At 48.0% G+C, this 16,416-nt stretch overlaps 5 protein-coding genes across 5 annotated transcripts; 4 read left to right on the top strand and 1 right to left on the bottom strand.

The window, feature by feature from the left end:
• Positions 1-912: 912 nt before the first annotated feature.
• Positions 913-1,423, top strand: EsH8_IV_001111 (uncharacterized protein; the record flags this gene model as incomplete). The annotated part of the gene is made up of 2 exons (XM_083266001.1): positions 913-967; positions 1,026-1,423. The coding sequence occupies 2 exons, from the start codon at positions 913-915 to the stop codon at positions 1,421-1,423; spliced, it is 453 nt and encodes a 150-aa protein (XP_083124896.1).
• A 503-nt stretch (positions 1,424-1,926) lies between these two features.
• On the bottom strand, positions 1,927-3,698 carry EsH8_IV_001110 (uncharacterized protein; the record flags this gene model as incomplete). The annotated part of the gene is made up of 4 exons (XM_083266000.1): positions 1,927-2,803; positions 2,865-3,055; positions 3,108-3,312; positions 3,370-3,698. The coding sequence occupies 4 exons, from the start codon at positions 3,696-3,698 to the stop codon at positions 1,927-1,929; spliced, it is 1,602 nt and encodes a 533-aa protein (XP_083124895.1).
• Positions 3,699-4,451: 753 nt separating this feature from the next.
• Positions 4,452-5,981, top strand: EsH8_IV_001109 (uncharacterized protein; the record flags this gene model as incomplete). Its single annotated transcript, XM_083265999.1, has 2 exons — positions 4,452-4,775; positions 4,842-5,981. 2 exons carry the CDS (start codon positions 4,452-4,454, stop codon positions 5,979-5,981), a joined length of 1,464 nt encoding a protein of 487 aa, XP_083124894.1.
• A 4,746-nt stretch (positions 5,982-10,727) lies between these two features.
• On the top strand, positions 10,728-11,645 carry EsH8_IV_001108 (uncharacterized protein; the record flags this gene model as incomplete). Its single annotated transcript, XM_083265998.1, has 1 exon — positions 10,728-11,645. One exon carries the CDS (start codon positions 10,728-10,730, stop codon positions 11,643-11,645), a length of 918 nt encoding a protein of 305 aa, XP_083124893.1.
• A 2,163-nt stretch (positions 11,646-13,808) lies between these two features.
• Positions 13,809-15,243, top strand: EsH8_IV_001107 (uncharacterized protein; the record flags this gene model as incomplete). Its single annotated transcript, XM_083265997.1, has 4 exons — positions 13,809-13,961; positions 14,033-14,520; positions 14,653-14,666; positions 14,765-15,243. The coding sequence occupies 4 exons, from the start codon at positions 13,809-13,811 to the stop codon at positions 15,241-15,243; spliced, it is 1,134 nt and encodes a 377-aa protein (XP_083124892.1).
• Between the last annotated feature and the right edge of the window lie 1,173 nt (positions 15,244-16,416).

Here is a 16,416-nt window from a genome sequence, read left to right as displayed (position 1 = left end):
CCCCTCTTTTAAACGCCCTTTTTTGTTGTTGGTTCTAGCAATACTACCAACCCACAGTTATCACGCATTCTACAGACCGGGGCAGAAGTGCCAAGGGTCGAAGCGAGAGTCCGGCTCCCCGGCCCAATGAAAACAGTCGTTACTTGAATATTAATGCGTATTCCAACCTTACCCCGGAAGGTCCAAAAGCCACTGAGGGTCGAAATGCATAACCGACGTGGCACAATAACAATACCTTGTCAGTGCAAACGAATTAGACAATCATAATTCGGGGGCATGGAACTGGTTGCGGACTGCATTCATCTCGCAGCATTTTACATAGCAGTATTCATCAACCCAGATCAGCGGGTTGTTCTGAATACTTACTCTCGAGGGCCTCCGCCGCCGCGTCCGTGACCGTCCGGCCTGATGTGGCTGGTCCCGCTTTCACAGATTCTCCGAAAGATAAGGTTCGGGCGGCCGGCAGCGCCGGTAGCGTTTCAGCCCCGTGCACCCCGCTCGCGCAACCTTGCAGCGGCGGCTAATCTGGCCGCATGTGAACCACACAGTGGCAAATGACACTACAAGCTGTACTCTTGAACACAAACATACAAGTCTGCCTGCTTCACCATCGCATATGCCATTATGTCTTCCTCACTGACTTCGTCTTCTCCCAGTGCATCTGGCAGACTCGCTGAACTGCTGCGCAGTCTGAGATCCCTGGGGCTGTTGCGATTGTTTTCTCGGCGTGGTTGGCCCAGATTTCTTTTGTCACTCTTGCTAGGCATAGCAGCGGTTCGAAAGGCAAACAGGTTGTTAAGTCTCGCCGTTCTCAACAATTTCTCTCGAGATCATTATGACTGGCGAAGGGAGTTGGTGGTCGTTACCGGCGGATCTGGCGGGATTGGAGACATACTGGTACGCAAGTTGGCGATGAATGGTATCAAAGTGATCAGCCTTGATGTTGTCCCTCCGAAGAGCCCACTCCGTAAGTCTGCTTCTAGACTTCTTATGTCGGGGTTGTTCTTGACTTACAGCAAAAACAGCCTCGAACGCGTACTTCTACGAAGCAAGCATCACAACAACAGACTCCATCAAGGACGTCGCTGAGCAGATCCGGAGGGATCATGGCGATCCTACGGTATTGGTCAACAACGCTGGGGTCATGAAAATAGCTTCCATTCTTGACGAAACCGAGGAGCAAATCCGGCACGTCTTTGATGTCAACATCATCGCCAGCTTTCTGATGATCAAAGAATTTCTTCCTGCAATGATCCATAACAATCATGGTCATATTATCACTATTTCGAGTATGGCGAGTTTTGTTACTGGCGTGCACAATGTGGACTATGCGTGCTCAAAGATTGGCACGCTAGCTTTGCATGAGGGATTGGCTCAGGAATTGAGACATCGATACAAAGCACCCAAAGTGCGTACGAGGTGAGTTGGACAAAAGAGATCTTTGAATCCGGATAAATTACCAGAGGATAATAGGAGTCTTCGAGCAGTATAATTCACCCAACGTATATTCGGACCGCCTTGATTGAAAAGGTTCACGGCTCAGGACCGTTCAAGCACAAGATACTCGAGGCCGAGCCTGTCGTGGATAGAATCTTCAAGCAGATTGTATCTGGACGTAGTGGCCATATTTATTTACCTGACGACTACTCCAAAGCTGCGGGCGCACGTGCGTGGCCTTACTGGGCACAGGAATTACTCAGAAATGCCCAAAAAGACGTACTTCTGCATTAGCAATTATATTTTTTGCCTTCAAGTACTAAACACAATGAGACAGTTTTACTATATGTAATAGTTTCTTTATAAATGTATAAATTAACTTCAAATGCACGCAGGTAGCCGATTAAAGTAAACAAGACTGTGTTTGCATAGCCCCCTTGCGATGATATTTCGTGTTAAGCTAGCAAGGAACCTCGTAAACTCATATAACTACCGAGAAAGACTGTGTGAAGCAGACTCATTCCGAATCTGCACTGTAGTTTTGTAGAATTTGAACTTCCTGGCCGGAACACCTTTTGCAAACATCTCGTCAAGCTCTTCATAGGATCGACCACCAGTTTCGGGCTGGAAGTACCATAGGTAAAGCAGGGAGAAGAAGCATAGACCACCGAAGATGAACGCGATCTTAGCACCGAGGTTGGCTTTATCCGGGTTGAACATGTAAGGGATGACGAACTGCCACATAACGTTGATGGAGTTTTGCGACGCATACCCGATGGCGACGGTCTTGGCTCGGAGGCGAGATGTTGAGACCTCGGCGAGCAAGGAAAAGGCGGTGGAACCAATGGAGACATTATACCACCAGCTGTAGATAAGAATGAAGGCAACGGTTCCCTTGACCATCGACTGGCTAGTGCCTGTTCCTAGTCCTCCTGTAATTAGCAGAAACACGGTAAGGATTGCGAGACCGTAGAACGTGAGGTTCCGCCGGCCTACTTTGTCGATGACGGCAGCAGCCATCAGGTTACCGACGATAGAGAGTACAGGCTGGGCTATCTGAAGCTGGTAGCTCATTGATGTGGAATAACCCGCCAGCTGCAAATAATAGGTGAAGTATCCTGCCACGAATGCTATACCACTAAGAGACTGGATGATTAAGGGCATGATGCTGATAATGGTTCGGCGGAGGTTGGATTTTTTGAAGCACTCCACATAGGTCACTCCGTCTGTCTCTTTTCGAACCTCATTGAGTGTTCGTTCAATGAGTGCAAGCTTCGCTCTTCCCTCGTTGCCACCGTGGCCAAGTCTGCCGAGACTCTTGAGGGCATCTTCTTTTTTTCCTTTGGAAACTAGCCACCATGGAGACCTTGCATAGGTTAGTTCGGCTCAAACCCTTCTAATTCATCAGAAACAAGTTGAAAACTCACTCCGGCATGAAAGGCCAAAAAAGGGCTGCAACTCCTGCAAAGCCAAATTGACAGCAGAATACGGTGCGGTAAGCCCAGCGAGACTCGGCCGTCCCAGTATAGTTGATGACGATGAAAGCGACCAAAGGTCCAATTCCGTACGCCACACCAACACCGCAAGTGAAGATACCTCGTAATGCCAAGGGGGTGATCTGGGTTACAATGAGTTGGTGGCCAAAATAGTTCAAGACAAAGATGTATTACCTCGCCAATATAGCTGACCATGATGGTGCCGATGGCACCCACCATAAATCCGTTAAGCAGCTTGCCCGCGAAGAATACGGCGTTGGTAGTTGCGATGAACTCTATGGCAACAGCAACAAAAGATATTAATAGAGCAAGCGCGAGGACTTTTTTCCGGCCGATATAGTCGGCCAGCTCAGCGGAGGCAATCGACGATATGACAGCACTAGGCGATTGGGTCAGTATGCAGTTATCAAGAAGGACTTTCTTTTTCTGTACGTACGTGGCAATAGGAGCGCCGCTAAAGGAAGACTGCCATATTGCAGGAAGGACGTAGTCTCCGTTAAATTCGTAACCAAAATCCTTACGAAACTGGGGTATTCCCACGACGGCACCGGCGGCCTGGACGTCGAAACTGAGGAGAATGATGGTGAAACAGGCATAGACACACCAGGCAGATGCCCATGGGTAGCGGGTGAAAGATTTCCAGATACCCAGCTCGTGGTCTTCAAAATCGGCAGCTTCTGCCAATTGAGAATCGGCACTCACTTCGACATGCTTAGTATTCGAATCGACCTTTTCGGCCTCGTAGCCACCGTTGTATGTAGCCATAACAGCCAGCTATCTCATTAACAAGAAAAGAGGGAAATATCGTTGTACCAGTCGTGGAAAGACATGTGCGCTTTCATGTTATCAAGAAGCTGGTCGAGGGTCGCAGGAGACTTTTAATATCGCAACTACGCATGCTCTCGGGTAGTCCCAGGATCATGGCAATTTCAGGTTTTTTTGCCGTTTGGGGGAGTCTGGGGAAAGCGACCCAAAACCTTAGTTCCTAAGAACAGTTCAACCGTCATATCCCCATGGGGTGTTAAGATTTATGCGGAGGTGGAACTGGGCAAGGTGTGCCCCAGGCCTGACCATGTACCAAGATGGCATCTCGAGGCTCCCAGGTACCTTTTTTGATGGGTCAACAGGCATGAGGGGGTTTGCGGGTGGCTCAGATTACCTATTGTGGGCACTCCCGCTTGGCTTGAATCAGGTGCCATTTTAGCTTCTCCATATTTACCAGTCAACCTCCTTGGCTTTCCCCTCGCCAAATGTCCCCGGGAGCCTCCGACTGCCGCATTTGGTCGATTAAAAGCTGTTGAATTGGACCTTTTGCAGCTGATTCCAAGATTTAAGTTTGGCATTCTTAAGCAAATGGGTTCCGTCTCCTTAACACATTCAACAAGTCAACAGCGACAACATTAATACAAACCCAGGCAACAGGCCGGATTGGTAGACCAGGTCTTGCGTCGGCACCAGCAAGTCAGATCTGAGCAGAAGACAAGATCACAAAGAAACCAGACACTACCCTCGTTCCAGATGGTCTCCCCCGCATCTAGAGGGACAGCATCCCTCACTCAATTCCCGTCGAAGCCACGAGTCTTCATTCTAACGGATATTACCAACGAGCCAGATGATGCCGAATCATTTTGCCGTTACCTCACGTACTCTAATCAGTTCCGTACTGAAGGCGTTGTTGCCGTTACATCAACATGGCTGAGGAACAAAGTTGCGCCGCAAAACCTCCACGACATTGTCGACGCATATGAAAAGGTCGTTGACAACCTCAACGCTCATGCCCACCCTGATTCTCCTTACCCCTCGGCGCGAAGCATGAGGGGCCTTATCAAGTCTGGGCCACCGGTGAGTTATTTTTGCCGAGATGGAACTATTCCCCACAAATTGCGTGCTGACTGGACGGGTTAATAGGTCTATGGCATGGAAGCAGTTGGTGACGATGTTCCACTCAGCGAGGGAGGGGAGTTGCTTCTAGAAAGGCTCACAGCGCCTGACGATGACCCTCTTTGGGTTTTGGTCTGGGGCGGCGTCAATGTGCTTGCCCAGGTCCTTCACAAAATCCGGAACCAACCAGATGCTGCCAAATTGCGGGAAAAGCTCAGAGTCTACACAATTTCCGACCAAGATGATTGCGGAGGTTGGATCCGTCAACAATGGCCCGAGATCTTCTATATTTGTTCCATTCACGGCTGGAATCAATACCAAGTGGCCGCATGGACCGGAATATCTGCTCCTTGCTCTGGGGATGTTGGAGGACCGGATGGCTCGAAAGTGACGCATGAATGGGTCCGAGAGAACGTTCAAATTGGTCCGTTAGGTGCCGCATACCCAGATTTTGAATTCATTATCGAGGGAGATACACCGACGTTTCTCTACCTCATTCAAAACGGCCTTGGCGTCCCAGAGGAGCCGTCCTACGGATCCTGGGGAGGCCGATACATCCCTGTTAATGTCAGCTCAAAGGGCCTCTCTTCCAGAGGCCACTTCGCCGATGCAATTGATACGGTGACCGGCGTGGATGGCAAGCCGCATAGGTCCAACCAAGCCACTATTTGGCGCTGGAGAAACACTTTCCAAGATGATTTCGCTGCCCGTATGCAATGGACCCTGACATCGGATTTCAGCAAGGTCAACCATCACCCCGTCGTCTCAGTAAACGGTAACCTGGGTCAGACACCAATTCACGTGGAGGCGGACGCTGGGGGCGTCATTTCTTTTGATGCATCAGGGAGCTATGACCCGGATGGTGATGAGCTCAGTTTCAAGTGGTACCACTACCGTGAACCCGGTTCGCTGCAGACATACCACGGACTCGAAGTCTCAGATATTGAAATTAAGGCACTAGACGAGAATGGAAGCAAAATCGAGGTACAGATTGCTCCGGCAGAAAAGTCTTGCATCGTCGTTAGGGAGAAAATTGCTCTCGAGCGAGGCCTTCCGCTTCATTTGATTCTCGAAGTCAAGGACAGCGGTTCGCCTGCTTTAACAAGCTACCGTAGGGTGATCATTCATCCTATTGATAGAAACTTTAGCTCCAGAGAGCAAAAATAGTTAAGTGGATAGATGGTATAATAGACTACAAATTTGCAGTACCTGGTTCCTGCCTTAATTCCATTTCATGACCTCGGTCTTTTGTCGTGCAGCGCAGAATAAGCGAGGGGCTTCACTACCAACGACATCAGAAAGCCATCAATGAGTAGTTTTATAAGCTGAGATGGTGTGTGACGGAGGCACTGATTGGTCGTCGGATTCAAGTTGGCCAAAAGTATTGCACACCTATCTGATTTCTGTAGGCGCGAACCATCAGATCCCGGTCTGCAGGACATGATTTGACGCGAATCAATAGTTTCATATTTCAGCAGCAAATATGCATTATGAAGATCCATGTTGAGCCTGACTACATAACTACCGTGGTTGCGGTGAGACATGTTACCAAGCTTGACGATGTAAGCCAAACTGTACTAACCACTAGTTGACCAAGGTTGCCATAGAAGAAGGGTCGGGGTGCTTTCCGTCATCAATAAGATCTACTGAAACTTGGTGAGTTGACTTACAGCGACTACCACTTCTCAGAATTTAGAAGCACGTAGATATGTGTGCCTGAGCTGATAGATTGACTGTTGTCGCCTTATTCTCACTGGCTGTAGTGATCCTGAATATTACTGCTTGCTTATATATTGTTCTTAATATGTCACTTAATACTAGATTGTTCTATGCCGTTATGAGTTTTATCTATATCTTGACCCTCAATATCATTCATAATATCATCCAAGCCCCTACTGCTCACATGTTTACATTCTGGTCTCGACAAATTTGGTTGCTGAGAAACCTCGGAAACTCGAGAACAACCCCTGACGGACTTGCTAGCATAACTATTATTTGATAATCGTTGAGAGTTCATCTTTTTGGCGTGGGAGAGATACGGCCGCAGTGTTGGTATGCAAGCAATGATCAAGCCGATGTTTACATCAAGCGCGGTCCAGAGCTCTGTCGCCGCTTGGTCAGTATTTCTATTGTAGATAAAAGTGGGACATGTGCTGGTATAGAAAGGCTTATTTATATATATATATAAATGACCTACCTGTGAGGTTGAGAGACAGGAACGATGTTGACGGAACGAGGTATATTTCCAAAAACCGTGTTAGTGTGATCGCTAGGTTGATAAGTCCGAGGAGAAAGGTGCCGTAGACGCTAGCCTTGACGCTCGGCTTAAGTTGCAGTCTGTATAAGACCAGAAAGGGAAGGCAGAATACTAGAGAGTTGTTAATAATTATATGCGCTGAGGGCATCTATCTCGTAATAAGTAGAGGAAATGGAGCTTACTCATAATATCTGCAGAAAAATTCAAGGCCCATGAAATATTAAAGACATTTGAGAATATAGTATTTGAACACGCTATGTTTGGATCTAGTGACCTTAAAGAGGACTCAGTTGAAGCTCTTAAAAGGAAGCGAAACAAGTAAAATAACAAAGACTTACCAATTGCCTTGTATTGGCCTGCAAACACCCAAAACCATACCTATAGTCAATACATACGCTAATGCGCAGTACACCATCGTTGCCTGTAGAATCTTCCGTCGCGTTCGCATGAAAACCGGGAAGAAATGGGCGTATAGCGTTAAAAGCATTGCCTTGCAGAGATAGAACGTCGTGTAGAAGGGAAATTGTGCAGCCCATTGTAACTTTCAAGTGTCGTCAGCGAATAACTCAGCTTGTATTCCCCTTGTGGCTTTCGCTTCCGCCAGCCAGTATAGTTCGGATGCTCACCTTCCATAGAAACTCGATCTCGTGAGGGGGGGCATCCAATTTGTCAAATGAGATAGACACGTCTGGACGCAACACCCCCATTTTTTCATATACAACATCAAAAGAGCTTGCCGCTACAGAAAATAGCCATGCAACACACATGAGTATGTCGCTTGTGTTAAGAGGGAGTCGCTGGATGCGTAGACGTAGGTATAATCGAGCACCGACCATGGCAGCCGTGATTCCGACTAATGTAAATTCGGTTGCCTAGTTGAATTAGCCTCGGAATCTGACAGAATTCTTTTTCTTTTCGCAGGCAATGCATAGCAACTGATATGGAACATACAATAACCGTTGCCCCAGATGGACCAAGCAGGCCCATGATGGTTATGTGCGGAATCAGGTCGCAGTCCTTCGAAGGACCTTGAACGTTCAGACATGTCTGTGTGAGGGTTAATCGATCTATCTTGGCAAGAGTATAGACTATATATTCAATAATTATGAATGGGAGGCCGTGCCGGTGTAATTAAACACACATCTTGCTATTTCTTCTTTGAGCGATGTCCTGCGAACAGCTAAGGAAACGCCACCAAGCCGCAACCCACCTACCACTGAAGCCACTTTCTAACCCAAACTAGCATAGAGGCTTCTGAATAAACGGAAATGGAAAGAGCTCAGGCCAATCTACAATAACACTGGGGTTATTATCCTGACGCTACGTAGCTTCATAGTATCCACCCTCGCAAGGACAGCTTACTCTTGGCATGCATTAACAGTTATTACAACTACGTGCAATATCCTTGATTCCCGCCCGTCGCTAGATGAATTCTTTTACTTGTTGGTGTTTTGCAATTCTGAAATTCATTCCCTTGGCCATTTTACTTTGCCCAAAGGATACAACGCCTCCTAGCGTCTGAGAACTCGCATGGGATGGCGTATCCACTCAAGCAGAGGCAGTAGCAGGAAACAAGGACTTAGGCCTCGATAGATGTTCAAGGTCCCGCCCGACAAAGGGTATCGGCAAAACTGATCAGTTTTCATGCTTGTCAGCTCATCCAATGCAGCAAGACTACAACAGAGATCGTATTTCGGATTCGGTATACTTGAAGAATACCTTCCCGACTTCATACTCTAGCGGCAAAACGGTCAACATGAGTACTCCTTCGATCCGAGCTCGTTGGCCGGACTTTTAACTACAGCAAGCATTTTTATGTCTATAGAGATACACACTTCAAAAAATCGGTGATGAACCGCTACTGTAATTTCTACTTGAGTGAAAGTTCGACCTTTAAGAGGTTATTCTCAGCCGTTACCCGACACTATAATCGGTAACGCCGTCTCTTTCCCCATTCTGGGGTGTTGGCACTTGACTTTGCCTCCTTTTTCTTTTTCTTGGTGTACGAATAGCTACTGTCACCAGATAGCGCATATGTTATCAAAGATAACACAATCCTATGTTTCGATTGAAATGGTGGGGCCTTGAAATATTTCCACAGAGATGCTTCTATTAATCCCCCCCAAGGCGCAGTGTTTTGCCATACTTGCATTTGACAAGGGCCAATTTGAGTTGGAAGCATAAAGATCAGGCACGGTATTGGAAGATAGAAAGCATTCACACACTGGCTTCGTTCTTTGTTTGGTCATGTAAATACCCAATCTACGAAGTCATAAAGAAACCTTATTCTCTAGTCAAGGCTTCGTAAATCTTAACGTAGGCACAGCCTAAAACTGCGGGACCCTGATGATAGATTGCCTGACGGAGATATTCTAATCATCTTCTACTGTCCAGTAAACTCCAAATCTCCAAGAATTAAACGAAAGAATAATATCACAGTCGTATCGTGATTTAAGGTTCCGGTGGCGCTGAAGGTTTTGCTAGTAAAGATAGTGTCGGAGATGTTCGTCGTAAGCAGAGCGAAATGTCACAAAGCAATAAGCAAGTAGCGTATTTAAATGTAGGTAGATATTGTTTATTGAGTCTCAGTATAACCATAGCTCTATTGGCTAACGCTTGATTAGTGCCATTATTTGTGACGTAGATATTTCTCCTGATCGGAGGTGACCTCCGGAGAAGTGGGGAAGTCGTCTCTTGTGCGACGGCAACCTACAAACAGAGAGCTAAGCGCCGCTTTCGGCCAGCAAGCCCGATGTACCGACTCACTTTCTCACATTAACGGTACTTTACACTCTGGTTATAAACTGTGTACTAAAAAAGTCACCGACTATTTTTATATACTAACTCGCTTCGAGTAAGCAATCGACGACATCAAAGATCCCATCTACACAAGTCTAACATCAAGTTAGTCTTGCTTCGCGTTGACCTTGGCGACGTCTCCAGTGTCAGGGCCGCTGTACCTAGATTTACTTCGTATGCGGGGATAAGATTATTGGTGTCCCTTTACCGGTATTGGATACCTTGGTAAACTCTCCAAGGTCAAGTATCTAGCTGGTCGGTGCCCGCATTGGAGCCTTCGCCTTCACCCAGCACCTAGCTCAAACTCTTGCCACCCTTAAGATATTGCCACCCAACGCTATCTATTTTATCTCTATACATGTCCAAGAGCCCTTTGACACTCATTGATAAGAAACCTGCCTGAATCGAAGTAGAGAACCCCTTTCCCTGAGACCAAACTTTCAGTGCGTCGGGCTATCTTAAGGTCAGGTAGAGTGAAACTTTTCGTCCAAATAAATCATCATCATTGTTTGTCCTTCCACACCAAACTTCCAGGTCTGGGGTATCATTAGGCCCGGGTTTACAGCGAAAACCAATCGGTATAAGGCCGGCTTACTGCGGTCGGAGACTGTGGTACGAAGCGCCGGCTCAGGCCCACTTTCGCCGACAGTCACCATTGAATTTCGGGCTCCACCGGTTGTCCAAGGTGAAGGTTTCAGCGGACCCCGCTTTATCTAATCCCCCGACTCGTGTCTTGCTTTCTTCTCCAGAACGTCGCGGTCGGATTCGTTTAATTTGGACAAATTCATCATTCCATCACCTTGCGTAGCATCGCAGGATCAAAAGTTGAAGACCATCAGACTGTGCGCACGTCTAAAATGGTGCGGTTCAATACAAACACAGACATTCCCGACCTTTCCGGCAAGGTCATCCTCGTCACTGGGGGCAACATTGGCCTAGGGAAGGAGACGATCACCCAGCTCAGCAAACACAACCCAGCCCACATCTACCTCGCCGCCAGGAATGAATCTAAGGCTCTGGCCGCTATTGAAGATATAAAAAAGCAAGTGCCTGACGCGGCTCCCATCACTTTCCTGGAGATCGACCTTACGTCATTCGAGAGCGTCAAGCGCGCCGCAAAGGAGTTTCTCTCCAAGTCGCAAAGTCTGCACATCCTTATCAACAATGCCGGTATCATGGCCTGGCCGCCTAATTTGACCAAAGAGGGTTACGAAATTCAATTTGGCACGAACCACATGGGCCACGCTCTTTTCACCAAGCTGCTGCTGCCGACGTTGCTGCAGACCGCGAAGTCCGGACCGGATAAGGACGTGCGCATCATCTCACTGTCATCGGCCGCTGAGAACTGGGTCCCGAGTGACCTCTACAACTTTGACGAACTCAAGACTGACATGGCTTCTACGGGAACCTGGGCTCGCTATGGCGCTTCCAAGATTGCCAACATCCATCACTCTAAGGCTCTCGCCAAGCGGTACCCAGAGCTCCGCTGCATCTCGATCCATCCTGGAGCTGTAAATACGAATCTTGTGAGCGGTCCCGCAGCTAGCTGGCCTATATTGAAACCGATCGTGGGCCTCGCCACGTGGCTTGTTTCGACGCCTGTTGCTGAGGGCGCCAAGAATCAGATATGGGCCTCAGTAAGCCCGGATGCTGAGTCTGGAGTCTTTTACTGGCCGGTGGGCGTCACAGGAAGAGACTCCAAACAGGCGAAGAATGAGGAGCTCTGCGAGAAGCTGTGGGAGTGGACGGAGAAGGAGTTGGAACCATATGCTTAATATTGTATGGGTGCCAAATGTTCAGTGTAACGGGCGCTCTCGAAACTATGATGTAAGATTGCGGTTTCCTTCAAGTATCAAATGCCATTGTGATAAGTATATAGCGGTTTTGGTTTTTTTTTTAAAAATGAAATAACCTAGCATCAGTTCACGGCGGCACTCCTAGCTTTACGTATCTTTTGACTTTACAACCATGAGTCAAAGATTCGCAGTGTGTCAGACCGGGGTTCAAGAGTGACAGATACTTCCACATAGGCGAATCTTGGGTGCCAACTCCGCCGAAGGGCAAGGGGTAACAGAGACCTCAGCATGCTGACTAGCAATCCCGCCGGGAAGAAATGTCACAGCGGGTAAATAACGTCCATTGAAGCCGCCAAGCATACGTATACATGTCGCCCTTTCTTGTGTCGTGCCCTGCAGTGATTTCCCAAATCTGCTGCCGAACTGCCGCATGCAATAAATCTTGGCGGACATATGCATATTTCACCAATTCATCCAGCCACATGCACCTGTCCTGCACATGTGCATGGACAACCCCACTCACGGGAGTCCGATCTTGGCGCAGAGACGTCAAGTCAGTAGATTCAACAAGTTAGGTATGAGCTCCGCATCTCAAGCAGTGATCGATGCCAAGGGAGAAACGGCCGAATCCCCCTCCCCGGTTGAAGCGGTCTCGATTGTCTGCAGACTACGGATACCACAGCAGTTACTAAATATTGCCCTGACAATGCAGAACGCACTGAGCCCCATAACAACAGTCTACCAGTATCGCCGGTGGCCCGGGCCCTTCAAGGTTCGCAAGCTCCGCAGCATGTCATGCTCATTACAACGGTTTCGTAAGCCCCTGCAATTAGTGCCTCGCGTGATGCTCGATATGGTGCTTCAAGAACAACTTCTTGTCTTTTATTAGAGAAATAGTGCCTGGGCAATCGGCTTTACATTCATAGGACATGTAACAAGTAACACGTGTGTGCCTGCGGTGTCTGTACACTATAACACACAGATCAGGGATTGAGCAGGGGTAGAATCCATCAACAGTGTGTGGGGGCTCAGGGGATGCAACCCGAAAATTCCGACGCTATCGGACCTCTTCGAGGACGACAAATTAGATAGTTGTGACTGGTTCATGCAGCTCAGCTGGGATGGTGAAGCACTACAGCCGTTTAGAGCTTCCAGGTCCATTTGGGTGGAGGAAGCACGGAAACATAACTTGAGAAATCGAGATCATGATGGCTTAGGGTAGTTCGCAATGTCAACGTTGGCCATGGTGCTCAAACAAGAGCTGGCGAAAGCCCCTCCTCCTTGACTGCTGTGTGACGTATGACGAGCCAGGTCCTTGATGTAACAACCAAAGATAGGCAGTTTATGCAGTTCAGATGCCAAAAAAACCGCAATCGTTTTGTTTACCCGGCGGCGACGCCATTCAATACGGAGGTCCATGTCTCTCCTCGAAATTGCCAAGCCATCGTCTACATCAACCAGGTTCTTTTTAAGTAAACTCTCTTGAGCATGTTAAGTTTATAGGAATCGACCGCAAGTTCTTGTCAACCGCATGTTGATTGAGTCCCCGCCCCTTTCCTCACACGGCCAGAGGGAATTTTCGATGAAATCATAAGGGTGGAGACCAGCGACCGTTGAAGAATAATGGTCCCGGCGGGTCTACCCATCTTTCCAAGAAAACCTCGATACGGCAACATCTTGTGTCGTGCGTGCTTTGACCTCTAGTGGATCTTGAGCAATTCCCCTTGCATATAGCGACGATCTCCTCAACCCTTCGTTTGAGCCGGCCATGGGTAAACCGCGGAAGCTATCCACAAATGGCCTCCCATCACCTTGTTTCGGCAAGTGATCGACCTGTCAAGCTTAGTCGTAAGGGGCAGTGGGTTTGTAATTATGTGACCCATCCGCTTGCTGAGCCATGCTTCTTACACTAGGTAGAACAAGGTCTTGAGAGTCTGACCCTCCATGCCTCGCTCCAGGTTCGCTGCCACCACCTCCTAGCTAGTTTCTGACCAGGGACACTCGTGGGCGGGTAAGGATAAGGGGGAGACGTACCACAGAGCTTTAATTGACGGGTGCGCCAACCTAGATCCTAGATCGTCTTTGCCGTCCTTCTCCTCTTCTGCTTCGTTGTCTCGATTTTGAGATCAGCGCAGATTGACAATGATTGGACCAGGCGGCGATGCGCCTATGGCGCTCGGCGTTCTATGGGCCTTGACTGGCCTTACTTTCTGTTTTGTCATTTCAAGGCTTTACACGCGGATTTTTGTGCTTCAAGCTTACGGCATGGATGATCACTTCTTCAACTTTGCCTTTGTAAGTGTGATGACGTTGGGCCCTCGTCTGGTAGTGAGCATCTTCCAGTGACTAACCAACCCATTGAATAGACTCTTTTCGTCGCCTACGATGTCATGCTTACGATCGCATCCTTTTACGGCTTTGGTAGAAACATCTTTGAAATCGAAACACCGTACGACGTTTCAAGAGCCATTCTATACGAGGCCATCGGCCAGACAATTCTCGTTTTCGGCACCGTCGTGTCCAAGGCATCACTTGCATTGTTCCTCCTCCGGCTCGTGAACACGCGCATACACCGGATCGTTGTTCTTGTCCCTGTCATCATTCTCTTCGTTTTCGTCGTGGTTTCGCTTCTGGTGTTCTGGTTCTCATGTACACCGGTGGAGTTTCTCTGGAACAGATTTATCCCTGACGGAATCTGTCATATCGACCCTGGTCCCATATCCACCGCCGCTGGAGCTTGGAGTGTGGTCGTTGACTTTTGGTATGCCATCACACCATGGGCACTGTTGTGGAATGTCCAGATGCCGCAGAGGGAGAAGCTGCTCATCAACATCAGCATGAGTCTGGGCGTAATGTGAGTCTTCTTCTTGCCTTGTCTTTCAAGAAAGACGTTGTTTCGCTTTGGTTGTAAGGAAGAAACTGAGACTTCTCCCAGTGCTGGTGCATGTGGAATACAAAGAGCATTGGAGCTCAAAAATCTAAGTAGCATGAATTTTACCAGTGAGTCACCGAGCCCAAGGCCTCTAGTCGCGCGTAGAGATCAATATCCTAGAAGCATAGAGAATTCCGAGGTTACTGACATAAGACTTCTTCGACAGAGGATACGGTTGGTCTGATCATCTGGCATGCGGCCGAACTAGCAGTTACCATGGTGTGCATCGGCATTCCCGTCTGTCGTCCTCTGTTCAAGGGCTGGATTAATAAGTGGTCGTCTCGGAATGGAAGTAACCCTACTGGGCCATATACGAGAGATATGACCGGTTCCGCCAACGCCTTTGGGTTAAAGACGATAGGTGGCACCGACTACACCGTTAGAGTTGGTTTGAAGACGCCGGACTTGGACTTGGGAAGAATCGCCAACCGAAGTGACGATAGAACCCAAGGAATCAGCACGAAGTCCACTGGGAAAGGGTTCGGCGACGACAATAGCGTTGACTCGATACTGGGCCCAGAATACCACCACGACCAGGCGAACGACACATTTAATGACGGTCGATTTAGCGAGGAAGGAAAGGGCGGCAGCCAGACCATTTGGGTGAAGTCCGAGGTGGTGGTCAAGTCAACATCAAGAGACTAGGTCGACGTTGATCATCGTCGCACGAAGCGAAGATACCATTCGGGCTACTCTTTTCGTCTGGTTATCCCAAAGAGAAAAACAGGAAGAAAAACTCAAGCATCAGCAAAATTTACTGGTAAACTAGCTGACACATTTATTACGAATATTTACAAAAACATCGTTAAATATCTCAAGATTGAAAATAATTTTCATAGAGCTGTGTGACTTCATCTAGTCATATAGAAGCTTGAATTTAACTATTTTAACAAGATTTTCCCCAAGATAACTCGCCGCACTTGCCTATTACACATACTACCAAGTCGTCCAGATGACGCCCAACATCGACGTACGTAAACGTCATGCCTTGTGCAACCCGACCTCCGCCCCGAACCACTTAGCATTCTGATGTTTCTCCAATCAAACACAATGCGCCCCTCTGTTGTTATCTAGATAATCCAATTGTGGCTTCATAGGTTGTATTGGCAGCGTAAAAAAAGAGCGCACTGGAAAGCCTGCAAGTACCATCATTCTCGCTACCCATAAACTATGTTAACAGATCTTGAACTAAGACTAAAAAATGGCAAGGCTTGGTTGACTATTTGGCGGGTGTACGATGGTCAATATTCGCAAATCACTCTCCATGCTTTCGATAACTTCACCGGACCCATTGTCGGAAGATGGGGCCTAGACAAGAACACGGGGATGTAAGCCGCTGATTTTCTAGCGACTTATATTAAAGCTGCGAACATGAATCGGTGATTAGAGTATTCGACTGGAATTGGAGCTTATGGCAGGAAAAAGCCACATCCGGAATACAATATCCCATGTAAACAACTCTGAAAACAACCGAGACGTTTGTCTTAATGCCAAGAGAAACCTGCAAAGGCTACCAAGCCGATGCCGGGAAGTGACATAGCCGAAGCGATGCTTGCCACGTACTAAGGAGCAAAGGCCATTATTTCCAACAGGTTAGTATAGGTACCGATACGGCCCCGTTCGATTCTAGATGGAGCTGTGTTTCTTGAAAGGTGGATCGCCCTGAACTTGACTGGATAGAATATGGACGACCAATCCCTTATACCCAGACCTGGAAGTTGAAGGGACCTGGCTGAGGTCGCTAGTACCACAAGTCAGATAGTATCATCTTCAAGGATCCGGATACGGTCTCTGTAAAAAGATCGACTTCATCGCCTC

The sequence above is a fragment of the Colletotrichum jinshuiense genome, chromosome 4, assembly GCF_051148585.1.
Source record: "Colletotrichum jinshuiense chromosome 4, complete sequence".
Lineage (NCBI taxonomy): Eukaryota > Fungi > Ascomycota > Sordariomycetes > Glomerellales > Glomerellaceae > Colletotrichum > Colletotrichum jinshuiense.
The sequence above is the reverse complement of the archived record's forward strand: the minus strand, read 5'-3'. Positions and strand labels throughout refer to the sequence as shown.